The 25,576-nt window shown below is 31.9% G+C and overlaps 1 protein-coding gene and 1 non-coding gene across 10 annotated transcripts in view; both read left to right on the top strand.

The window, feature by feature from the left end:
• LOC124421713 (prolyl 4-hydroxylase subunit alpha-2) overlaps window positions 1–25,576 on the top strand; it is a 309,909-nt gene that overhangs the window by 193,323 nt on the left and 91,010 nt on the right. For 3 of the 9 annotated variants that reach the window (XM_046957211.1, XM_046957213.1, XM_046957210.1), the window contains one exon: window positions 16,468–16,562. The exons of the other annotated variants lie outside the window; for them this stretch is intronic. In XM_046957211.1, coding sequence (XP_046813167.1) covers window positions 16,468–16,562 — 95 coding nt within the window. The remainder of the gene's footprint in view (window positions 1–16,467; window positions 16,563–25,576) is intronic. 9 annotated transcript variants of the gene reach the window in all.
• LOC124422401 overlaps window positions 25,465–25,576 on the top strand; it is a 183-nt gene continuing 71 nt past the window's right edge. The window contains exon 1 of the small nuclear RNA XR_006941862.1: window positions 25,465–25,576. This exon is cut by the window's right edge and continues 71 nt beyond it. This is a non-coding gene — a small nuclear RNA (U2 spliceosomal RNA).

The raw sequence follows: 25,576 nt of genomic DNA, 5'->3' as shown, positions 1-25,576 counted from the left end.
AATAATATTTGCAAAAATAAATTTCAAAGAGCAAATTAAATAATATTCATGGAACGAGGAGATTTATTGCGTTCTCTCCTGTATTAAATCTAACATATACATATTATAACTGAATATATATATATATATATATATATATATATATATTCAGTTATATTATATATTAAGAAAAAATGGAACTAGTGTACTTAAAAAAAATAAAAGGAAAATAATTTTTATCGAAATAAATTTCAAAGAACAAGTGAAATAATATTCACAGAACGATGAGATTTAATACATTCTCCTGTTATATATAAATGTATTGCAAGCTTGAAATCTCTCGTGTAGAAGTCGAAAGTTCGAAAATTCAAAGAAAACTTCATCTTAAAGTTCATCGTGAAAGATTTTCTCAATAAGGAGGGACAATCAACCATAGTCACGATTGTTTCTTTCTACAGTAAAATCTAACATCCAGACTACTTGCTGTTCGACCAATCAGTTCCTTATTGTTCTTATCTTTGTGATAATTAACAAGATTTTTGTGCTACTTAATGTCAATAGCAATTGCGGAAAATTCCTGTGACGAGATATTGTCTGGCTATACATCTAAAGAAATAATTATGTCATTACATAATTAAATATTCTGATTAAAAAATATTCTAATGTTAAGTAAATATTTTTGATGGTTTTTTTTGTCCACGAAAAAAAAAGGAAAAAGAATTAGTTGTATTAATATTTTTTTCTTTTCTTTTGTTTTTTTTTCTTTTTTTTTTTTATTATTATTAACTCATTCTTTTTTCTCTTCAATATTTGTTTCTTTATTTTTCATACATTTTCCATAATTTATATCTTATGAAATTTCTTTAAAACAAACGATCGTATTTTTATCCTTTACATCAAATAAATTTCTGCAATTGTGTCATGATAAAATTTGTATATTAAGAGAATTAACTCTTATACGAGAAAAGACGAAAATAGACTTCCTATAGGGAAAAAATAGAATGAGAAAGAGATAGAGATAGATAGATAGATAGATAGATAGAGAGATAGATAAATTGAGAGAGAGAGAGAGAGAGAGAGAGAGAGAGAGAGAGAGAGAGAGAAATGAAGAGAAGAGAACATTTGAACTCCTTGCGACAGAGTTTAAATTCAATGTCGATTCTGACAATTCTATTTCCTCGAAGGCGCTGCGTGACATGTCAGAGGGTTCCAAGCAAGGCGAGTTCTTGTTTTACATCGATAACAAGGCAATCCCATTGGCGTAATACGCAAGATCGATACGTCTTCTTCGTTCTCTAGACGAAAAATGAGAGAGAGAAAGAGAAAGATAGAAAGATAAGGAGGGAGAAGGTGAGAGACTGAGAGAGTGAGTAGGAAGAGCGGCAACCGGAGAGGGAAGCCCCGGAAATGACTGTTCCTGGTGTCTTCCGTCAGCTCTCGCGAGAGATTTATCGCGAACTTTCGTGTTTCGATCAACGCTGCATCCGAGCATCATACCCTTCCCGAGCAAAGGACGTTTCAAGACCGCAAATTAGAAATCTCCCGAGCCCATCTTTCTCACCCTGTTCCCTCTTCCCTCCTCGTCGTCTCTTTTCCCTTCCCCTTTATTCTTTTTTTAATCTTGTTTTTCTTTTTTTTAACGGACCTTCCCAATTTTTAACCCACGATTGTGGGATAGTGTCTTTTTTACAAAGCTTATTTCGAAAACCTTTTGACTCCTTATAAATTTAAATAGAAATAAAATTTTTCAAATTCGTTTAAAAGTCTCCGTACGAATAATAACGTTTTTTCAAACGTTCGTGGTTTTTATCGTTCTTTTATAATTTTTATTGCCTTTCACTTGTGATTAATATATATAAGAAAATTATAATATATTAAATTATTTAAAATGAAAATAGAAATTAAATTTTACAAATATAGGAGTTGGTTGATAGATTGCTAGAGAACTATGGCTTTAATTTTACGACTGTGTCGTGCAATTTTAAAAGTATAAATTAAGAAAGAAAGAATTCCAACAACTCTGTTAACTATCCTTACCAATATATTTTTTTTATAATCAATTAACTAACAAAAATAATGCAATGATCAAACCCGATCGACAGATTATTAATTATTTATTTACAATTAATCTAACTTCTTTTAATGACTATCTATGCCGAAACATTGGCTTAATCAGATTAGATAAATTTATAAACAGTAACTGCATAAAACGCTCTGTACTTTTGTATCTTTAAAATAAAACTTCTTTTTCGTATTGAACAGGCGTAAACCTCTTTGGCTGGATCGAACACCGAAAGCAGAACCAATCACCATTTCCTTTCGTATTTTATTACATTTGAAAACCTTTCGTTATTTCGTGAATATTTCGACTCGGGTCTTGAAACGTTAACGAGAAACGTTTTTATGTTTTAGATCACGACGCAGCATAACTTGCAGTCCAGCACGAAATATATTTTTCTCATTTTTTTCTTTTTCGTTCTTTTTCTTTTCTTTTTTTTTCTTTTTCTTTTTTTCTTTTTCTTTTTTTCTTTTTCTTTTTTTCTTTTTTCGTTAACCATACTTATTTGACGGTACTTCAGTTATGTAATATTTTATGTTATTTACAACGGTTTCGTCGTACAAAACTTTCTCTATTTTCCTCTTTGCCTTTTTTTATCAAAGTAGACAATGTTGCTTTTTTAATAGAATTTAATTTCATTCGTATTACGGACGAAAAATTTTTTTCGTTCGTTTTCCGTCACTTTTTCTATCTGTTAGTCTGTCCGTCCATCTTTTTCTCTCTTTTACATTCGTCCAGCGCGTCAATTAATCTCTCGTTTCGACGATTTCTCGATGAAACCAGACCGAGTTTCTGTACGTTTTCTCACAATGTTACGCTGCTGCTAGATTACTTTTTTAATTAATTATAACTTTGTTCATCGCGAATCTCTGTCACTGCGTGTCTCTAATTAAATGGACTGAACTAAGTGCTTCAACTTTTCTCATGTTACTTACGCCAACCGTTCGGCCTGATCTCAAGGGACACGATTTTTACGATGCTCAGGTTAGATGTAATTTTTTTGTAATCGTATTTTTCTCAGAAATTTTCTAAGAATTCTCTGCCATGGAGTGTATCGTGTATCGACTCAAAAACATTTTTCGAACGAGTTTTCGTCGGATTCGCGCATAGCTAACGGCAAATGTCTCCTAAATAAATCAACCGGTACAAGTCTGACATGAGTTCGAAGACCACGAAATTTACATTAACACGCGGTTAATTAGAGAACCCATTTGTTCTACACGTATAAATCTATTCGATTGGGAAAATAATGTTAATTCGTTAATTAGAATTCGCAAATTCTAAAAAATTTTAAATAAATCTTTGTATGTACGAATAAGAATCTTAAAAATCATGAGAGAGAGAGAGAGGGGGAGAGAGAGAGAGAGAGAGAGAGAGGAAGAGAGGAAAAGAGAAAGAGAGAGAGAGAGGGAAAGTAAAGCCAATTATAATTCTTCGACTCAATTAAAAAAAATTAAAATAACGACGTGTCATGTCGTGTAATTTCTAAACTAAATGTACTATTTAAAAAAGTTTAAATGCGAATGCACGTAACCTTCTTATCAAGGTGGCTCAACGGTTAATCTTAATTAGGAGTCATGTATACGAGAAAAGTTAGTTAATAGTACTACTAGAGAGGCGGAAGCTTGAACGTCACGATTGCTTTCAGCGAGTCAAGTCATACCGTGCTCGTATATCTTCGTATATCTCCGTAAGATAAATGAAATTGAACAGTCCTGCGAGTTCTTCCTAGCCGTCGATCCTTTCCTTCCTCTCCCACTATTTTCTCTTTTCTCTCTCTCTCTCTCTCTCTCTCTCTCTCTCTCTCTTTTCACTCTCTTTCTTTGGTCTCTCCAGAGGATCTCTGCGTAACCGGAAGTTAAATTACTTGAGAAGAGTATATTTATTCGGTTTTGGTAATTGACAGTCACTAAGTAATGCTACAGATAAATAGACATCGACAGATTATATCGCAAAAGAGATTTTAATTATCGCGATATATATAATATGAAGTCATCGTTACTCATCGTTAAATTAAGGATGAGAAGAATTTCCAAAGGAGTAGAAAAATTCGATAATGATCTTGATGGAATTTATGTTTCGCATGATTAAACGTACAGCGTTTTTGCAATTCCATCTTAATTCTTCTTATTACATTAAAAGAATTTCATTATGGATTATTTTACAAGAAGCCTATAATAAACAAAAGGTAATATCTTTTTTAATAAAATAAAACATGTAGAACCTTATTTAAATATTTAAGAAATATTCACGTTTTCAATAAGATATAAAGATGCAGCAATAAATTTTATTTAATAGATGTTTCGTAATTAAAACAAAACGAAACAAAAATAGGGGAGAGAAGAAGAGTTTATAATAAATTATGGATGATAATCTTTACGAAAAAAATTGAAAAAAATTCTATTGCAGTTATTTTTCTCTCCCTTCCTCCCCCTCTTTCTTTCTCTTTCTTCCACGTACATCCACCTAAAAGACCGCCTTTCCGACGAGCTAAATTTACGAATGGCACCACTTATGCGACGCGTTACAACTTGGTTCTTCGTAAGGGAACAACGTGCAAGGATGGAAGGGAGGGGAATTGTAGACTATGCTGACATCGTTGGTAGCAGAAACGCGAATACAGTATAGTATCGGTATTGGTAATGGTAACGGTAGTAGTAGTGGTTCTCGACACTAACGAGGTACCCTTGGACGTAAACGCACCCTCCTCTTGCATCCTTCGAAATCCCTGACGAAATCATCCCTCCTGCGTGAGAGAAAAGGGAACAAAAATTGGAAGAAAGGAGAGAGAGAGAGAGAGGGAGAGAGAGAAGAAGAGAATTCGTCGCCACCCCTACAGACTCGACATACAATGGGACGCACACAATGCGATGCTGGGATAAAGGAGGATAAAGGGACGAGGGTAAAGGAAAAAGAAAGACAGAGAGAAGTAGATGAAGCGTCCCTCTTTCGCTCAGATATTTTCTCCACCGATCTTCAATTCGTGGATATTTCGACGGGATTTGACCCTTCCCTCGTCGTTTTTCTCCCTCGCTAATAAATGGCGACGCGCCCGAGGTGAGAAGCTCGTTGGATATGGAAGAACCACTACTGATGCCAGCGAAGCGTTTTTCTTTTTCTTTTCTTCTTTTTTTACGTCGTTTTGTGTTTTATCTCGGTGCATGATTATGAGAAATTTCTAAGGGTATCGTATTATAACGATAGTGATAACTATCTACGATAAGATACGGAGTTTTATAAAAAAGAAAAAAAGCGACAATTAGTTATTAGTCAATTAAGATACTCTTATATAAGTATTTAGTCTGTAATTTATAACATGATAATTTTTTTTTTAATTTTAAATTATTTCAAATTGAATATCGCAGTTTCTTACTGCTGGTATGTATAAGTTTCGATACATTGGAAACACCTTATTTGGAACCTTTTCCATGATTTATGCATGTAATGATATACATGATTTTAAGAAAGTTTGTCATCCGTTTTAAAACGCATGAGTTTAAGACTACACTATACATTGTATTCATTTGTCAAAAAAGAAAAAAAATGGTATCCTCCGAAATGATATTTTTATGAGCTATCATAATATGTTACATATGCAAAATATATCTTTTCAAAAAAAAAAAAGGAAAAAAGAAATACCTCTAAATAAAAAATTTCCATATCATTGTATTTTCCCCTTTTGAAGAAAACAATTTTTATCTCGAGACATATTCTTATATCGTTCAAAAAATAACAAAGGTATTTATGGCGGTCAATTTAGATGGTATAGCCTGTATAATAACGTACTTTTACATAATAATGTATATACGTAATGGATATCTGCAAAAAAGGAGAATGTTTAAAGCCAGACTGATGTGTAATCTTTTTAGTGGAACGTAGACGGACGACTTACTCTATGTTCCAAAAGTTTTTATTTTACTTATTATGCTTAGTCATTATTAACATCATTTATATAATGAAGTACGTCTACCGTCGAAGCGATCAATCTAACGAAAATTCACGATCTTTTTAAGATTTACGACAGCCCGATCGATTATACTCGCTCGTAAATTTATAGAGGGTGACAATTTTTTGAAAAGGTTCATCCGTTTGAGACGCAGGATAAAGATCGATCAGATGCCGCGGGGGTAGATGGTGGGCGTTATAGGGATGGGAAGGAGGGAATTGAAGAAGAGAAGAAAATGAGCGAGGAAAGTGGGTAAGAAAATATGGCTCAAGTATAAATGTAAATCAAGAAAGAAAGAGAGAGAGAGAGAGAGAGAGAGAGAGAGAGAGAGAGAGCGTAGAAAGGAGAGAGAGATATGAGAGGAGGATGAGGAAGAGAGAAAGGAAGAGAAGGTAGCTACTTTCAGGATGATATTACCGTAAAAGTTAGAATGGGAAACTAAGGAAGAAAGAAAGAGAAAAAGAGATAGATAGGGATAGAGTGAGAGGAACGAGAGAAACGAGAAAACGGTCGATTCTACTTCCAGGCCGGTGACTACAAAGGGGTTTCTACCGCTTAAAGTACAAATGTACATCAATAAGAGAGCCAGAAGCTGCTTATAAAACGAGATTATTACCATCGTCGAGACCGAGAACGTTCTTGATGAAAGAGAGAGAAAGAAAAAGAGAGAAACAGAGAGAGAGAGAGAGAGAGAGAGAGAGAGAGATAGAGAGAAAGAGAGAAAGAGAGAGAGAGAGAGAGAGAGAAAGAGAAAGAGAGAGAGAGAGAGAGAGAGAGAGAGAGAGAGAGAGAGAGAGAGAGAGAGTAGAAAGGGAAGTGAAAAACGGCCATGACAATAAATTTCAGTCTTATGCTAATTCTCTCTTTACGTCTGCCATCCTTCACAATGACGACGTGGTATAAATGTTCGCCATTGGGAGAGTCCAAAAATTTTAAGAAATTCGTAAAAAACTTTGACTAATTGTAAGCTTGTTTCTTCTTTCTTTTTTATTTTTTTTTTCTTTTTTTCCTCAAAGAGCTTACATCAAATCGTGAACAATATCGTGAAAGATGTTACGCAAAGAAAAATAATATCTTTGGAGGAAATAATTTCATATAAAATTTATTTATTTTTTCTTTTTTCTCTTTTTTCTTCTTCTTTTTATTTCCAAAGGATATCGTGTTCGTTCAAAAAATGCACCAAATGATAGATCAGTTGAATTTTTTCGATTAAAAATAAGCGAGTGGGAGGTTTAGGTAGTTTTTCAAGTACTACCCTGAAAATTTTCGACTTACTAATTAGATTTAAAGAACAACGAAAAAATTTTAGTCGCTTTCAATTTTAGTTATCTGACCACTGGCCGCGGAAAATTGTATTTGGCATTGTATAATAAAAGGAAGAATGTGTTTCTTTAAGGTATAACGAACAAAATACTGAATCGCTATTGGGTTATCGCGCTGATGAAGCGTGAACGGTGGCCAGCTAAACAAGGAAAAAAGAATTGAAAGGATTTTGTGGCGAATAAATTGATCAGAGATGCGTTCTCTCGTTCAAATCCAACGTTTTTAATTTATCTTTGCTTTCGCATACAGCTTATATCGCGAAAGAGAGCCGAGGGTGTTCGATCTTTCAATATGTGTTCGATTTTTCTTTCTCGTTTTCTTTATTTTTAATTCTTTTTCTGTTTCTTCTATTTTTTCTCTCTCCTCGTGTTTTTTTTTTTTTTTTTTTATTTTCGATCAGATCCACTGGAATCCCCTTTCACGTCACAGCTTTTTATCCGATACGTTCTATGACGAATGAATGATTTTGCTTCGTATTGAGAATGAATCCTTCCATTCGCATGTTTATCAATACGTGTGAAGTGAGCGTCAACATTTGCCAGTTTTGAAAAATCAATAATTCTACTGACACATATCAGTACCCCGTTCTGCAAAAGCCCGTGCTTTTTGTTATTTTATAGTATGAATAATAATATAGAATAAACTTTTTAGCTTTGGATTAGATTTCCTTTTTTTTTGTTTTGTTTTGTTTTGGTTTGGTTTTCGTTTTTTTTTCTTACAGATATAAAATTACAAACGATAAATTTTTTTTACAAATATGCTTTTTCATGAATTAATTTCATCTTATCTACAATGTTATCATTTTTGAAAAAAATTCATGAAAATCTAAGATTTATTAGAAAAAGAGAGACTGAAAGAGAGAGAGAGAGAGAGAGAGAGAGAGAGAGAGAGAGAGAAAAAGAGAGAGAAGAGACAGAAAAATACTTCGAGTTAATACGATTATGGGATTCACGTGACGAAAACGATAACATGTCATTGAAATTAGCATAGGACAAGTGGATTCGTTCTACTTTATTCTTGCTTTCGTTTTCTCAACCTTTGAATTTTCTACAACCTCTCACCCTTCTCATCCCCTCGCCACTTTCCTCTCTCTCTCTCTCTCTCTCTCTCTCTCTCTCTCTCTCTCTTTCTCTCTCAGGTTTTTCCTGTTAGCTTATACATCTTACAAGGAAATTGCATTAGTCGTCACGTGATACGAAGCAGCTCTTACGATTATGTCGGAAATGAATCTTTTTCTCTTCTGTCTCTCTCTCTCTCTCTCTCTCTCTCTCTCTCTCTCTCTCTCTCTCTCCTTTATTTTATTTTTTTTTCTTTATAACTCATTTGTTTTCTTCTTATCACTTCTCTTTCATTTTTTTATCTCTTTCTCTTTTTTCTGTCATACAAATTACTCACGAAAATTGTTCGGTAGACTCGTAATAGAACCAGCACGATTCGACTTCTTTCTGACTCATTCTCTCTCTCTCTCTCTCTCTCTCTCTCTCTCTCTCTCTCCCCCTCTCTCTCTCTCTCTCTCTCTTTCCTATTTCGTGTTCATGGCGTGCAAAAAAAAATTAAAAAAAAAAAAAAAATAAATAAAAAGAAGAAAAACGAACGTAAATTCACGTTGCACATGAAACTATCGCCGTTTCTCTTTTCGAATTTTTACGTAAAATACAGCATTAGCTCTGATTTTTGTTAACTCGACGTTCGAGCAAAATTTGTTATCTCCAATAAAAGGAAATGTTATACCTTCCATGTTTAAACGTAAAGTTATAACTAACGTGCTAATGGAGAGCTTATCAATGCACAACATTCATTATTTATTTTGAAACTACAAAATAATACTTAAATATAATCGAACGGATTATCGAAAACTACGGAGTGTCGAAAGCTATCGTTGGAGGAAAAAGAACAAGAAAAATATATACAACAAGATCATTGCTTGCATTAAATGAATCTGAATGTAAACGATATATATATATATATATATATATATATATATATATATATATATATATATATATATATATATATATATATATATATATATATATATATATATATATATATATATATATATAAAGGCTAATACAGAGATATTTATCAAATCTCATTGGAAATCTGAAATGTATTATACATATGTGTATCGAGAGGTATTATTTGCGAGAGATAGGTCTCGATTTTATAATAAAAAAGAAAAAGAGAGAGAGAGAGAGAGAGAGAGGAAATAATTGTTATAACGTATTACTCGTACGCGTTTAACGCATTCGCGATATGTTGTCCATATTGCCAGCGAAGTGAAAGATAGTCTCGTTGCATTCGATCGTCAATTTATCGTAGAATTGGAAATAAAAATCCTGAGTTTTTTTGGTGATCGCTTCGGCATGAACGATATTTCGATTGCTAAATTCCCGATAAAATCTTTTTTATTTCCTGTTTCTTTTTTTTCGGAAAGACAAATAATCGCCTTATCGTTAGATTTTGTCGATGACGATGAGAAGACAAAAATAAAATTAAAAAATATTAATGTTAAATCGAGTAGATTCTTGTCAATCATTTCTCTCTCTCTCTTTCTCTCTCTCTTTCTCTCTCTCTCTCTCTCTCTCTCTCTCTCTCTCTCTCTCTCTGTATGTATGTTTCTCAATCTTTCTCTTTTTATCTTACGAAAGCAAGGTTATCGAAAAGTTAAATTCTCCGTTTCTCAGAGTGGCAAGAGAAATTCTCTTGGAGTCTCTTCCGACGTTACCTTTTTCTTGAAATATGTAATTGCGCATAAATTGCAATGATTTTATCCGACCTCGTAATTACGAAGTTTCGTACTCACGCAAATTTCGAAGTTTAAATGAAATTCTAACGCGCGCACAACCGTTTGGGCTCCCTCCCACATGGAACTTTGGAATTTCAGATCGTACCGTTCTCATCTATGGTGATTCATTTTTATAGTTCTTTCGTTTAACGTTAACGCTCGTTTCGCGTTCGAGTCCTCTTTGTAAGTTTCTTGTTCCAATACGTATATTCACGAGATAAGTTTTATTTCTTTTTTTCACATTTGCCAGCTAATTAATTTTTTTTTTATTCTTTCTTTTTCTTTTCCTTTCTTTTCCCATTAATTTGTTCATTCGTTGTGGAATTTTTTTCTTTTTTTTTTTTATTAAGATTGTTTCACGTTTCATATTTACTATACTTTTTGTTTTACTATACTTTGACCTCTAACTTTTCACGTCCAATAGACATTACGTTGACATTGCAAAATTGTCAATAAATTTATTTACATCGATGATTTCTAAAAGAAAAATTTCAATGAGAACGAATGAAATACTCCTTTGAATCCAAAGGAATCGATTGAATCGAATCGATAAATGAAATACATCGAAATGCAGACGTGACGTTATCGGATTTATCTCATTATTGGCAATTTTCTTTCTTTCTTTCTGTCGTTCTTTTTGTATCTTTTTCTTTTTTCTTTTTTTTTTTTGTTTTTATTAATACGATATACGATTAAACGGTAATTATCGAATAAACGGAATAGAATCGGGGAAAAAAGCCGAATAATAGCGTTGACGAGCCAGCATCCTGATTGCTCTTCCGTTATTTTTTTCTTTTTTCTTCTCCTCCCCCCTGCAACTCCGTTATCGATAATTCGTTTTGCATCGATCGCGGTCGGCTACAATAGACACAATTGGTTTTATTGAAACGAGCACTCTCGTTCGGCATACAAAATAATTCTGGGATCGAATCGGATCAGCTCGGTCATTATCGCATTTTTCTTATCAAAAAAACATTTTTGTTCCTTTATATTTTGATCTCTTTTGCTATTTGCACGAGTACACGACAATAAAATCTTTGTTTTTATTTTTCTTCTTTCAATGAATGTCTTCGATAAAAACTCATAGAGCTCGTCTTTTCTTCGTGATTGTATCGTTTACTTTTCGACTAACTATTACAAAATATTAAAAATTTAACATTTTCGAAAAATATCAACATTTTTCTTCGTAAAAATTAATAAAACGAATAGATCTTTGTACAAACACTGTTCGATCGAAGATTTGTAATTAACACTAGGTTTATAAGCGTTTCTTATATACCTATCTTTACCCGTCAATTTGACGAGTAAACGAAAATACTCATTTTCTTTAAAAAATTGATGTATTCAAGTTAAGTCTGAATTGAACAATATTAGGCTTTACGTTTAAATAAATTATTAATAAGTAAAAAGCTTATTTTTTTTAATTATCACAGAAATGATAACATATATAGCATATATCGCGTAAATCTACATCGAGTTTTCGTTGAAAATAATTGTTCATCTATCGATATGTTTTCATATGGCTTATAACAAACTTAGCTATTACTTATATATTTGTTCCATATTTCGAATATCAGCGCAAATTTATCTATTTGTAATCTTTCGTATCGTTGGTTTTTTGTCAAAGCGTATGAATCTCAGAGTTTCTGTAAATTTATCTCTGCTCATTGTGTTTGAGAAAAAAGCGGATCTCCATTTTTTCAACCATAAATAAGAAGCTTTCAATGATCTCGTTTCATATGCGCCCCGGGCATATAGAATTTCTAGAAAACTACGTAACTCAGCAACTGTGATTGTCCAGTCTTTTTTCAAAACTCGATGTACCTTCGTTTCAGCGCAATCTTTTATGTGTTCCATTATGTGTCTGTCAATTATTAATTCGAAAGCACTAGTTACACAACTCAACATAATATTTTTCTTGACGTAGCCAGTAGGCTCTGCAATATCCTTGAATATCATACGAACGGGCGTCCTACCCCCAAATCCATCTGCTTTCAGTTTTATCCACTGTGTCCCGTCAACTGCAGTTTCAATTTCACTCATTACATTTTGGGATGTGCTTGGATTGCTCGTCTTTTCATTTTCGGAGTCAGAACTAGAAAGAATACGCATCCTTTTCTTGTTACGACACACTTTCAAGAAATTTTCCTCTTCACTATCCGAAGATCCTTCTATCTCTCCACTTTCAATATATTTAGAACTTTCACTCTCATCTTCGTTTTGGTCTAATTTATGCTGATCTTCTTCGGAAGTATTCTCAGAATAATCTTCATTGATGTTGACAATTTTGTTCAATATTTTATTATATCTCCTGGATTTACTCGTGATAGAAAAGAAGGGGGATTGGTCAGAATAAAAAAAATACTGTGCCCAAATTCAATTACCCTATTTTAAGTACGATAAACGGAGACTGTCTATAAATGAAAATTTTACACACTTTTTTTGAAAAACTTTCTCACTCAATCACTGTAACAATCATACTGATTTAGAGGTTCTTCTTGTTTTAGATGTTTCTTCGACGATAAGATAAGCGATTTCAGACAAAAAGACAAAGATAATGTTAAAGACTAAAACTCAGGCCATACAATCGGCTTTTCTCTTTTATCAACTAGCCCGTCAATTAGACGGGTTTCGTAGAGATAAGTATACTACATACAAATTTCAAAATTTTGAAGGCTTAGGAAAAAAATAATTGTGTGTATAAATTCTTTTAATGAAATGATTAATTTACGATGCAAAATGGTTAAAATTAATGCTATGGTTTTTTGGGTATTTCATTTCAAAGTTTGAAATCCGTCAAATTGACGAGTCCTGTAAATCTAGTGTTAAAAGAGAATAAGATCAATTATTCCGAAAATCATTTCTCTGTAATAAAATAATCGTTGTTATTAAACGTCGATAGCTGTGTTCGAACATAAAAAAAAATTAAAAGAAAAAGAGGAAAAAAGAAAGAAAATCGAACGAAAATCGTAGAAGTCGAAGTTTCAAAAGAACGGTGATAAACCGAATTGGCTTCCCTTACGATTTAGATCGAGATTCAGATCTTATCCTTTACGAGTTCCCCTTGTAGCATCCAATGGTTAAAAAGCCTCTTGTCTGGAAGACAGCTATCGATATTATTCGCGGAGTTTTCACGGTGCATTCAACGTTCCCTCGTGCGGATTTTCAACCCGACGTTTTATTTTCGAGAAAAACCGTCGCGAATCATTCTTGGATTCGTTGTTTGGAATCGTAGGATCGTGAAGAGTTGTATTCGTCAACTCTAGAAAGTAAAAAGCCTCTAGTCGATACTTTTCTTCGCTATTGTAAAAAAAAGAAGAAAAGATAAAAAATATATTCGTTCGATTCCATACCTCGTTTAGAAATCGTTTGACGATTCTTGAATCTCTCTTTCTCTCTTTCGCTTTGTTCTCGCATAAGAAATAATAGGTAGACCAAATGAACCTCTTTTCTAAATCTTTTTTCATAATATTTATTACAAGTTTTTCCCTCCTCTCCCTTAAAGTAATGATACATCGAATTTGTTGTGCGATCTGCATATATAAGCGTATATATAATATTAAAAAAAAATATATATATATATATATATATGTGATGTTATAAAAAAAGAACAATTTTGTTTTATTTATATACGAAATAGAGATTTTATTTCATTAATGAAAAGCAAAATAATAAATAATTTATTTTATTTGATAATAATAATAATAATAATAATAATAATAATAATAATAATAATAATAATAATAATAATAATAATATTCTGCTACTTGCTACGGAATAAACATTTGTCATTTGTCATTCGGATCGTTACATTATTAACTTATAGGATACAATAAATCTCGATTATTAGTTATAATTGCATGTCTTATTTAAAATTATTTTTCATCTGATTAATTAATAATCTCAATATTTGATGCATATAATATAAATTTGCCATTACATATTTCATTCGAATCATCATTATTTCTCTATAAAATGCAACGCACACTGACAGAGATATATAGAATTAACTACAATTGCATACTTTACTTAAAAGTGACAATGTTGACGTGCAAGAGAATACATACGTACACAATTATTATACAAGGTGTTTAAACAATCAACCAATATGTTCTATTAGTAGAAATCAGAAAAAAAGATATTATAACGTAGATCCGCGAACGTTTTATAACACTATATAATCTTGAAAAAAAAATTGATTTATATTGTAGGAAAGATTTAGATTGTATATAATATTAAAATATAATTATAGACCAGGTATGATGTGCCTGATCGTATTTACGTTTTTTCTGTTGTTTCTGCGTGATATTATTTCGTTTGTCAAAAGACATTCTCTTTGCGACGGTTGATCACGTGCCTTCTTCATGAAAGCTTCTGAACGTGTCGTTGGCTGATTGGGCCATGTAGCAAAATAGAAAGAAGATCGATTCTCGGGAGTCCGATAACGGGGTAGAGTTCAAAAAGCAGCGAGATCGAATGGACGCATCGATATTGGTAAATCCCGCATTAAATTAAATAGCGAATATATTCTTTAACCAGAAAAAGGAAGAGTGACTTTATTAAAATTAAATCCATGATTCTGCAATATTTCCATTTCGAAATGCTATATTCTCTTTCCCTCCTATCTTTCGAAAACAAGTTTGATATCCTATCTAGAAAAATCGAGTTTATCATTCTCTGAATTTCGTTATTGTTTTCCTTGAGTTCAATGAATGGACCATTAATCCTTTTAAATTAATCGTCAACACAATCGGACTTATTAACAATTCGGATTTATTATTAACAATTAATTCGCTATTTCTCTTAGGTTTCATATTTTTATTATAAAACTTTTTTTTATAAAGCGTCTAATTGATTTACAATTATATAATATTTTTCTTCTTATTTTTACTCATATAAGAATACTAGTTCGTTTAAAACTCAGAGACACTCTTTATATATACAAAGTAATTAGCCCTAATCATTCCATTTAATTTATTCGTTCGTACTCTTTTACCAAATAATTGTATATAAAAGATTTCAATGTTCAAAACGAAAGGACGATTGATATATATATATATATATATATATATATATATATATATTTGGAAAAGGATTTGCAATAAACCGAGCGGCAAGTTTTGAAATTTAGTCTCACATTTCAAGGTGGTACCGTTTTATTTCTTTTCTATTTCACATCTATTCACTTGGCGAGAAAAGTTACAGCCAAGCGACATTATCCGTCTCCATCGCAAGGAAGACTTTTCTTTCATGCGACGTCCTCTATCGTGAATTCGCGAACCACGCAACGCGAACTTGCAAGTCGTTTCGCAACGACGCGTCTACAAAAGCTTCAGGAACTTGCCCATCTTCCTTCTCTTTACCTACTACTTTTTTCCTTTCTTTCTTTACTCTCTTCAAGGAGTACGTACTTCACTTTTCTTTTCTTTTCTTTTCTTTTTTTTTTTTTCTTTTCTCTTTTCTCTTATTACTACGATGGATTGTACCTTAAAAAGCGTAAGAACGTTGACAAAAGAAGAAAATTTCTTGTATATTCATATTAAGACGAAAGTACCGGCAAATGAACAATTAAGGTTTTGCAAGAAAGATATTCATTCGTTTCTTTATTTTGTGTTAAAAGAAAAATTGTCTCTCTGTCGAAGAAAATTTATTCAAGTAAAAAAGAAAACAGAAATATTTCAAATTGAACGAATATATTGTTAAATAATTTCGGGTTACATTGAAGACTATAATATTATGTATGTTATAAGATATGTAACAAAAGAAAAAGTAGTAAAATAGTAAAATATAATATAATATCTTTATAAAAATGTATCGTATAAAATTTCGTTAATATTCATTTTTTACAAACATAAATGAATGGATGATAAAAAATGGCGGGTAAATGATGATACGAGAAACAACAATTTTTCAAAGAATTATTTTATTCCCCGTTATCAAAGATGGCATGTTTATGATCTTGAGGAACTGAGATGTATCGGTGACGTATTTTCGAGAGGAACAATATCATGTACGCCTTGTAGGTATTCCAGACGCGTTCCCTTGCGGCTTATGCGACGTTAATACACACTGAAAGTTATGCACGCGTTCGGTCTGGTATTCGCTCCTTAAACTTCCCCTTCTGGTAGGAAAGCCGATTCTGCATAGCATCGAGTGTATGTATATATAAACAAAGCCAGACGAATAGAGCTTATGCACTTTCTCTCTTTCTCTGTATGTATCTATATATGTGTATATATATATGTATTTATGTATATATATATATGTATGTATGTATATATATATATATGCATATTCGTATATATATATATCTCTTTCTTTCTCTTACCTTGTTTCATTCTCTCATTCCGATTTTATTCAATTTCTTGCTAGTGTGAAGCATTCCAGCGATCCTCGAGTGAAATGAAAAATGAAGGAAAAGGACATGAAGTACGAAATTCAAGAAATATCTCATCTAAAGTGAACAAGTACGTAAAACGTTCCAACATGGGAGTGTGTTTTTTTTTTCTTTTATCGTCATACTCCAATTGTCTAACATTAAGTATCAAGATTCAACGAAATAAATCTGTAACGATAAATAATTTAAATCATTTCATTTACGAGACTATGAGAAAATCATCAAGCATTTTGAATTCCAAAAAAAAAAACAGGGATATCAATACCATTCTTGACATTCTTAAAAATCAAAGGCAGAAATATGAAACATTTCGTATATATAAATTCCAAAAGGGTAACCTACTTCTTTTCTTAAATCTTCAGTACATTATAAATTTAATCGATATTTCAAATAAAAATATATTCGTAAAAGTAGATACTTCAAAAATTATAATATCAGGACAGGACTAAAATATAATTATACATTTTTATAAAAGAAAAAAAAAATAGAAACAAGAAATTATTTCCCATGCAAAAGCCCATTTTACCGATACTGCTCGAATGAAATGACTCATGGATTCAGGGAATCATAGCCCAAATGAAAAAAAAGATTTTGAACGTAACTAGAAGAAAAATGATATCTTCTGCTCGCATAATACTTCTCTATTGAGATCACATAAATTAAAAAATGTTAAATGTTCTTCGTGAAACCATTTATCACATCTCACACATCGAATTCAGTCGTTTCAATACCCGACGCATTTAGCATTATTTTTGTACTCAAAACATTTTTCAAACTGTTGGACTACAAAATCTGAACAATTTTCATCCGAAAATATATTTTTCGTAAAGGAGACGTTTACATTTGAGTGAATTTTTAGTAGGCTTCGTTATTTTTACCGTTTAAAATATCTCCTAAGTTTTCTAATTCCAAGGATTTGATTAATTGCATTTAGCAATACGCTTCTGGTGTGTTTATTACAAGAATCTTTTTATTAATTGCTTGTAAAGAACCAAGTGAGACATTATGGTTCTTTATTTTCCTTTCTATTTTCTTCAATTATATGAGGCCACACGTTGTTCTATTTGTTATTCTTCATTTAAGAAAACGCATAATAAACCTTTGTAATTAGAAACGATTAATACAAATAAAAAAGAATAAAAGTCCACTATATCTCCGTAAACAACCAAATTTGCATTGTAAAAACATAACAATATATAATATTACGATGGATTAAATATCCTCGAAAAAATCGAACCATCTGTTTCGGGAATCAAGGAGTAACGACTCGCTTGTTATTTCAATATCGTTACAATAATATCTCATCGCACGATTATAAACATTAAGTATTATATTAATGTACTGTATTCAGAAAAAGTCATTATTTTGTAGTTAATTGTAGATAAATTATGGTTTAAAGAATTTTTCAAGAAATTTTTGATGGTATTGAAAATCTATATTACGAATAACTTATCTGATTTCTTAATTAAGAACAAATAGATCATTTGTATGTATTTATTTATAATTGTTAGTCCTATCAATTTCTTAAAATATCTGAAAATCTGATTATACGACTAGAAAGCATAAGATCGTGTCGTCTCACTAGTAATGCCATCTCACGCGGAATTACTCTTTTATATACATATACACACACCACATACACATATGTATGTATGTATGTATGTATGTATATATATATATACACAAGAAAAGAATGTGATTGTACGATTCAGATATCTCATAGGAAAGCATTTCTGTTATAAATATCTCGAAACGAAGTGAGACAAGTCTGCTCCATTGTTCGTATCCTTTCTGCAGATATATATTTAAATGTAGAAGCTCGTAGAAAGCTTTGGGAGGCTCGTGGGGGCGAGAGATTGTTCGTTCCATCGACGGGTGGAGGATGAAAGGAGAGGGTGAGACGAAGAGAAGAAGGAGGGTTGGTATCGCAGACGCGTCCCCGGTGGCTTAAGTGACACTAATGCATTCCGAAAGCGATGCACGCTCCAGGACAACCTCTCGATCTGGGATTCGCTCGACAAAACTTCTCATCCTTCCACCTGCTATATCCTACTCCTCACCCTTCCATACTCCCCTTTCACTTCACCAACTCCCTGTCTCGAGACTCTCATCTCGATTCGCTTCCGTTGCCATCCACAGACGGTTCACCGCAGGTGTTCGCCAAACCAAAACGGTCTACCGTCAGGATGCAAATACTCTTCGGGATTATGAACGAAACGCGTTTGCTTAATCTCGGTCCTTGTATTATGTTTCCAAGTGTATTAGTTGTCACGAAACTCTCTCGGATAATTTTGATTCGCTTAGCTGCGACGGAATCTGTTCAATATTTCTCTCTCTCTTTCTCTCTCTCTCTCTCTCTATTTCTCTGTTCGCTTGTCGATTTGTCTGTGTTAATTCTTTTTTATACAAAAAATAAACTCATGAAAGATAATTCGTGTTCACATGTCAATCTCGTTATTAATTTTCACAAACTGAATAGTACATGGATGCGAAAGTTTAAATGAATATTTAGTTCAGTTGAACAAATCACAAAAAACAATTGGTATGTGTGTGTATGTATGTATGTATGTATACAAAAATACACGTACATAAGGAGGAGAATAAAATGAATTAAAATTTGTTGGTTTTAGTAACAAGTTAATAAACGAAGAGAAATGGTACGTTGTCTATTACTCGTAAAATATAAACGTAGAAAGAGAATAATGAATTTAAAAAAGAACAGTTACAACGTGGTGAACAGTTTCCAAAGCAAAAAAAAAATAAAAATGAAATGAAAATATTTTAAACGGAAAAAAGTATATAATTTTAAGATAAATAAAAAAATCTGAGAAATACATAAAATGTATCGAATGTAATAAACATCTATAAGAATAAAGGTATTAACTTATGTTCCGAATGTTACGTAAGATTTGTTAAAACGTATTACATAGAAATAAATTGTATTAATTAATACAGGAAAATAACTTTTGAGGTAAGACGTTTGTTCAAAAACTGCATTACAAAAGTATCATCGTAAGAACTTATTGTCCATAGTATCATATAAGATGATTTAAAATAGATCGATCAAAATATATAGAGAGTCAATCGACTGATACAATACATTTTCAGGGAAAGCTAAAATCGGATTTTCAATCCTCGGCACGCTCACTCGGTCTAGAAACCGAGACTTTACGTTTTCCGTCTTTATATAGTATATACTATTTATATGTACATCTATATAGTAGACGTCCATGGCGTGAGCATGCTGATCGTGTGAAGAAAGCAACAGTGCTTTTCCCTTATCGAATAGAACCTTGCGGACGGGGATTTCGATTTCTTTTTGCACCTAAGACGTGTCTGCATTCTTGAGCCACGATAGAAACTTTTCGACGTCTCTTTTCTAAACACATACACACACGCGCGCGCGCGCGCGCGCGTATGTGTACGTAAGTTAGCATGTATATGCACATGACTGCACGCGTAAAGAAAAGGCAAAAATTCTTTCCTACTGAGACTTGATCGAACTACTGGACCACGTTCTCCCCTTTCTCTTTTCCTTTTCCATCTCTCTCTCTTCTCGGTTCAATAAAAGAAGTGCTTTTCTCTTGCACAGTGGATTCCACCCTTTCTGAATCGGTAGTTTTCAATATTTGAGAAATGGCTTTCTCGAAAGAAATCCACGACTATGTTCACGATGGAAAGAAACCAGCGTATATCGTGGACACCCGGTATCGCTTATTTATTTCTACGAAATAAGACAGTATAGAGTGAAACGATCTATGAAACGTTTCCTTTATATCAAGAAATGGTGATTTTACGCGTTTTCGAATGTGTTTCGAAATATTTGTCAAAAGATTTATTCTTTTTTTCCTTTTTTCTTCTTTTTTCTTTTTCTCTTTTAATTCTTTTCATCTTCTTTTTTTGATCTTCGAATATTAGAAAGCAGAGAAGATATGAAAGGATATAATGAACGCAGTGGAGCATTAATTTTCTTCTTATTTTCATTAAAATAATAACGAGAGTCGTTGCGAAACGGCCACTTGTTGAGTCTCGCAGTCGCTATTTAAACCGAAACTAGATAGCGAAAGACCTAAATTGCTACTCGTTTACCCGAAACCTTTCGTGACCGTCTCACAGATTGCGATAAGGCAATCAATCGACTGTTGTCATGGAGAATTTGCATTGCCCTCGGTCTTCCTTGCAATTACTCTTTCGGCTTGCGAGTTTGTTGCACTTAGAATGGGATGAATGGGAGGGAAGGATTGCTTGGCTAACAAGCGAACGTTCTCGACTAGAGGAAATTCTGATTTTAATGAAACTTTGTGGGTATATATATATATATATATATATATATATATATATATATATCCAGTTATGTCAGAAACGATACTTTTTATCAGCGGAAATTCAATTAGCAGTACAGAAATAGCTTATCAAAGTTTTCTGAATTTTTTTTATTTTATTAATTTTTCTTTTCTTTTCTTTTTTTTCTTTTTTTTTCTTTGAGGCAACCAACTAATTGTAAAGGATGGAGAAGAACTTTTCGTATAAAAAATAAGGTGATATATGAAGAAATTTCGGATTATTGAAGAAAAATATATATGAAAGAAAACAAATATATGAAAAAGAAAAACAAAAAGACATTTGCAGTTTCATATATTATTCAGGTATATGTTAAAAAATTCAATGTTCTAATGGAGACACCTAAGTATCTATATTAATTCAAAATCAACTTTTAATTTGGAGGTTTTAAGATCATCAACGTTTCTTTTTAAATACGGAACCATATTTTTTTTTCTTCATATTCTCATAAAACGACAACTTAATGAAATTTAACTGCTTACTACAATATATCATTTTCTTCTAATTTGATTTTTTAAGACATGGAATTTCAATTAATAATTTTTTGTATACTTACACTTATTTTATATAGAACCGTAGAACCGTACTTTATAATCCAAGTACCATAAATAACCTAGATATTTAGATATAGCGCATTTAAATGTTCTAATCTGTGTATGCATGTACGATGTAGATATTACATAGGCATGATCAGACATGATACCGAAACTCTCTGCACTAGCCATTACCGAGAGACCGCGCTCTTTGCATCGTTATCGTCGAATTTACACAATTTGCATACTAATCGTATTGATTCGATCGATATTCTTATCGAGGAAAAATCGATATGTAGACATGACTTAACTTATGATATACTTGTATATATATACTCATATACACACATGTATGTAAATATATATGTATATATACATTATATTACATATATCTTAATTAGAACTGCAAATGTTTTTTAAAGATATTTTTCTTATTTTTCTTTTTTTATATCACAATCAGTTGAATAGATTTTTAAAGATGATGTAATTTTTAGATAAAAAGCTTTCTTTTTCTTTTTTTTTTTCTTTTTTTTTTCTTTTTTTACTCTATCATATATGCTTTGCACCTAGTTTCATCAAGAGAAACAAAAAAAATACATCAAACTTAAAAACTTTCATCTTTCCTACCCCTCCTTCTCAAAGTAAATTTCTGACGAAAAAAATTGTTCTTCGGATAACTTGATGTGCTATATATATTCACGAAATTTCATTAACATTAGAATTTCCAACTCTTGGGAATCTTCCCTTGTATTATAAGAACGACGTGGATGATTTACTATAGCTGAGCGTAATACGTAATCTCGATCAAAAAAAAAAAGAAAATGTATCCATAGCAAAATTTCTATAGATCTCGTCATTATTCTTCACGACTATGTTTTATGCACAATTATTGAATGATATAAGAACGAAATATATATAAACGACGTTAACAACGAATCATTACTATGGTAATTAATTAATAAGTTTCTTTTTTTAATAGTATAGTAAAATGAAACGGTAGTTGAAAATACTTATTGTGTTCATGAACTAGTCGAATGTAACTGAACGAAGAAAAGAAATATTTGAGGAGAGAGAGAGAGAGGGGGGGGGGAAGAGAGAGCTCCGGCGGGAAATTTAAATCAATTTTCGTATATAGCGTCGCATCGGTCCCGGACGTCGTCAAGATGCCAATGAAAAACGTTTTGAAATATCGTAGGAAGGCGTACGACAGCCTCTTGAAAAATGCATCTTGATTTCTGTAAATTCGTAAACGGCCTCTCGATCTTATGATAAATCGATCAACGTTGATCGTTTTTTCAAAACTCTCGGTCTTTCGGTTAGTTCGATTCTCCTTTCGGTCTGTGATTTTTCTTTTATCGAACATGTCATACTTGAATTCTATGAGAGTTATTTCCAAGAATTTCGACCGTTCTATGCTATTTATATATTTGTAAGATGCATCTATAACTGTGAAACAATTTTTAATACATATTTATAATTTTTAATATATATATATATATATATATATATTAAAAATATATTTATATATATTAAAACTATATATATATATATATATATATATATATATATATATATATAGGGAAGTTTTGAAAATATTATAGTAATTTATCATAAAGATACAATTTAATATGTATTAAGCAAATTACATACTTATACAAATTACGGAGTAATTAGATCAATTATGAGAAATAATTAAGCGATAATTATTACATACACTATATATATTCCCATCGAGGTTGCTCACCTTGAGCTTTTTTCAAGATTTCTCGAAAGTTTCTCTAAGGTATCGAAGGTCACGTTCCCTCGAGACTGCTCTTCTCCGTGGGGTGCATAGACTGTATACGAACTCACTGAGGTCCCCTCGTAGATAACCTTTGACCTTACCGTGATTCTCGACCCTCGTTCTCGTTACCTCTTCCTCTCTTTCTTCCTCTTCTTTTTCTTTTTTTTCTTCTATTTCTTTTTCTTTCACATCGGACATCCGAGAATTCTTTTTCTCTCTTTTTCTTTTTTACTATGAACAAACTCGCACCTGCGACAACTCAGCCACTTTCGATAGGAAATACCATAAAAACCGTAGACCATATGCTTTTCTCTATCATCCGATCAGAACCTTTCCAAAGAAATACGCATTTTCATCCCTATAATCAAACTTACAAAATTTATTTTTGGTATTTATGTGTCATTATGATAAAAATACTGATCTTAATAACGATTTATGATTTTAATGAGGATCTATACTTCTATGGAAAACAAAAAAAAAGAATTGAAAAGAAAACTTAATTTTTTCTATACTTTTTTGAAGCCAAATATAAAAAATAAAATGTCCAAAATTGTCCTAGTATTTATATGAACTTCTGCTTGTAAGACTAATAAAAAAATATCAGTTATCACTTTAATTATTATAGATGGTTACGTAATAAAAAAGGAAAGCTTTTTATTATAAGGAAGAGTGTAAAAAATTGGCGAGAGATAGTCTCAGCCGTTAATTCTTTTATCCATCAAGCACACGTGTTGCAAGGTGGTGACGCCAAGGACATGTCGAAGGTCACGTTTCCCTTGGGGCAGCTTCGTTGGTCTGCATACGTGCTGTACGAGCTCTCTGGATAACCTTACGACCTCAAGGAAAGCAGAGCGAGAGAAACGAGAGAGAGAGAGAGAGAGAGAGAGAGAGAGAGAGAGAGAGAGAGAAGCGTTAGACCGCAGTGCAGAGGAGCATAAGGGCGGTTAATCGCACTTAGCTCACCGACACCACCTTGGCGGACCACTCTCCCGAAGCATACATGAAAACGGAGCTTAAGCTCGTTACTTCGATGCACACCACCTATGTACGCCGTCCTATAATAAATTTGTCTACCATGCTATTCTGAATAACCACAGGACGTTTAACGTCCTACGTCCTACGTTGTTATATATATTTTTGTTTTCTTTTTCTTTTACAAGGACGCGAAAGTTCTCTTATGATCTCGACATAACAAAATCTGCAAGAGACGGTTTATTCTTCGAAATTACTATGTGATATATAATGAAATTCTTTTAAACCTCTTTTTATCTTTCGTATTAAAAATTCATATTTTCAGATCGTTTACATTTGTATCAAAAATTTGTACGTGTACTTATGTGTTTGATTTTATTGTTTAATCAAATAGTTGAAGTTGAAATTTATATAAAGAAACAAATTATACATCACGAACATCCATTGAAATTGATTACAATGCTCGCCAACAAAATGACGATATTTTCGAATATTAAATATAATTGTGTATGCAACGAAAACAATAATAATTTTATAGCAATAATAAAGTCGGAAGAAATCCTTAATAATAACCGAAAGGCCGTTCAACTTTAAAATTTTTGTTTGACTTTCAAATATATAAAAAACAAAAGCAATATCGAACGCGAATATTTGTTTTTCTCATATTTCCACTATTCATATTATGTAATATGTATAATGTTACCACATATATTTCATATACTTTTAGATAAAATCCGAAATTAGTCGAATAATAAAAATTTGTCTAATTGTTTCTAATAATAACAAAAATTTGCATTGCAATTTAATATTGTTGTATCAACGGACAACCGTACATATTTGTTCGTTTCGTAAGAATATAATTTACAAAAAAAATGATAAGAAACATTTTATTATTTACGAATGGAATTACGATATAGTGTTGTGCGATTTATCATATCGTTATTGCGAGAAAATTATAAAAATAATCAAAAAAGAAGGGTAGGCAAATTTGTATCAACTCGTTATGTAGCAAATACTTAATCCCTTTAAATCGAATTCTATAAACATAATTAAGGAAACTATGAACGAATCAATATTTAATCCTTTTCTTCTTTTTTTTTTTTATTTTCATTTCATTTACACAGAAAATTTGTAATTTTTTTTTTCGTTAAGCACTTAGATATAATAATTTTTGTCCTTTTTTATTTATACTTAGTTATGTTCTATTCATATTTAGTTTTGAATATAATTTTATTACCCTAATAACTTCTTCTGATAGTAAAGTTTAACGATTCTACCGTTATGTGACGCACGATTCTCGATCATTTTTAGATCGAAATATATTGATAATAAGCATATGCAATATCGCTTATGGCTAAGATAAGGGTGTAGTATCTGTTCTTATAAGTTTAATATCTAATAAAGTATTTATAGAGTAGTTCGAATATTAGCTTGATTTTTGTAACTTTGTGAAAT

Source organism: Vespa crabro, chromosome 2 (assembly GCF_910589235.1).
Source record: "Vespa crabro chromosome 2, iyVesCrab1.2, whole genome shotgun sequence".
NCBI classification, from domain to species: Eukaryota; Metazoa; Arthropoda; class Insecta; order Hymenoptera; family Vespidae; genus Vespa; species Vespa crabro.
Note: the sequence above shows the minus strand (reverse complement) of the source record. Positions and strands in the feature narration are given on the sequence as shown.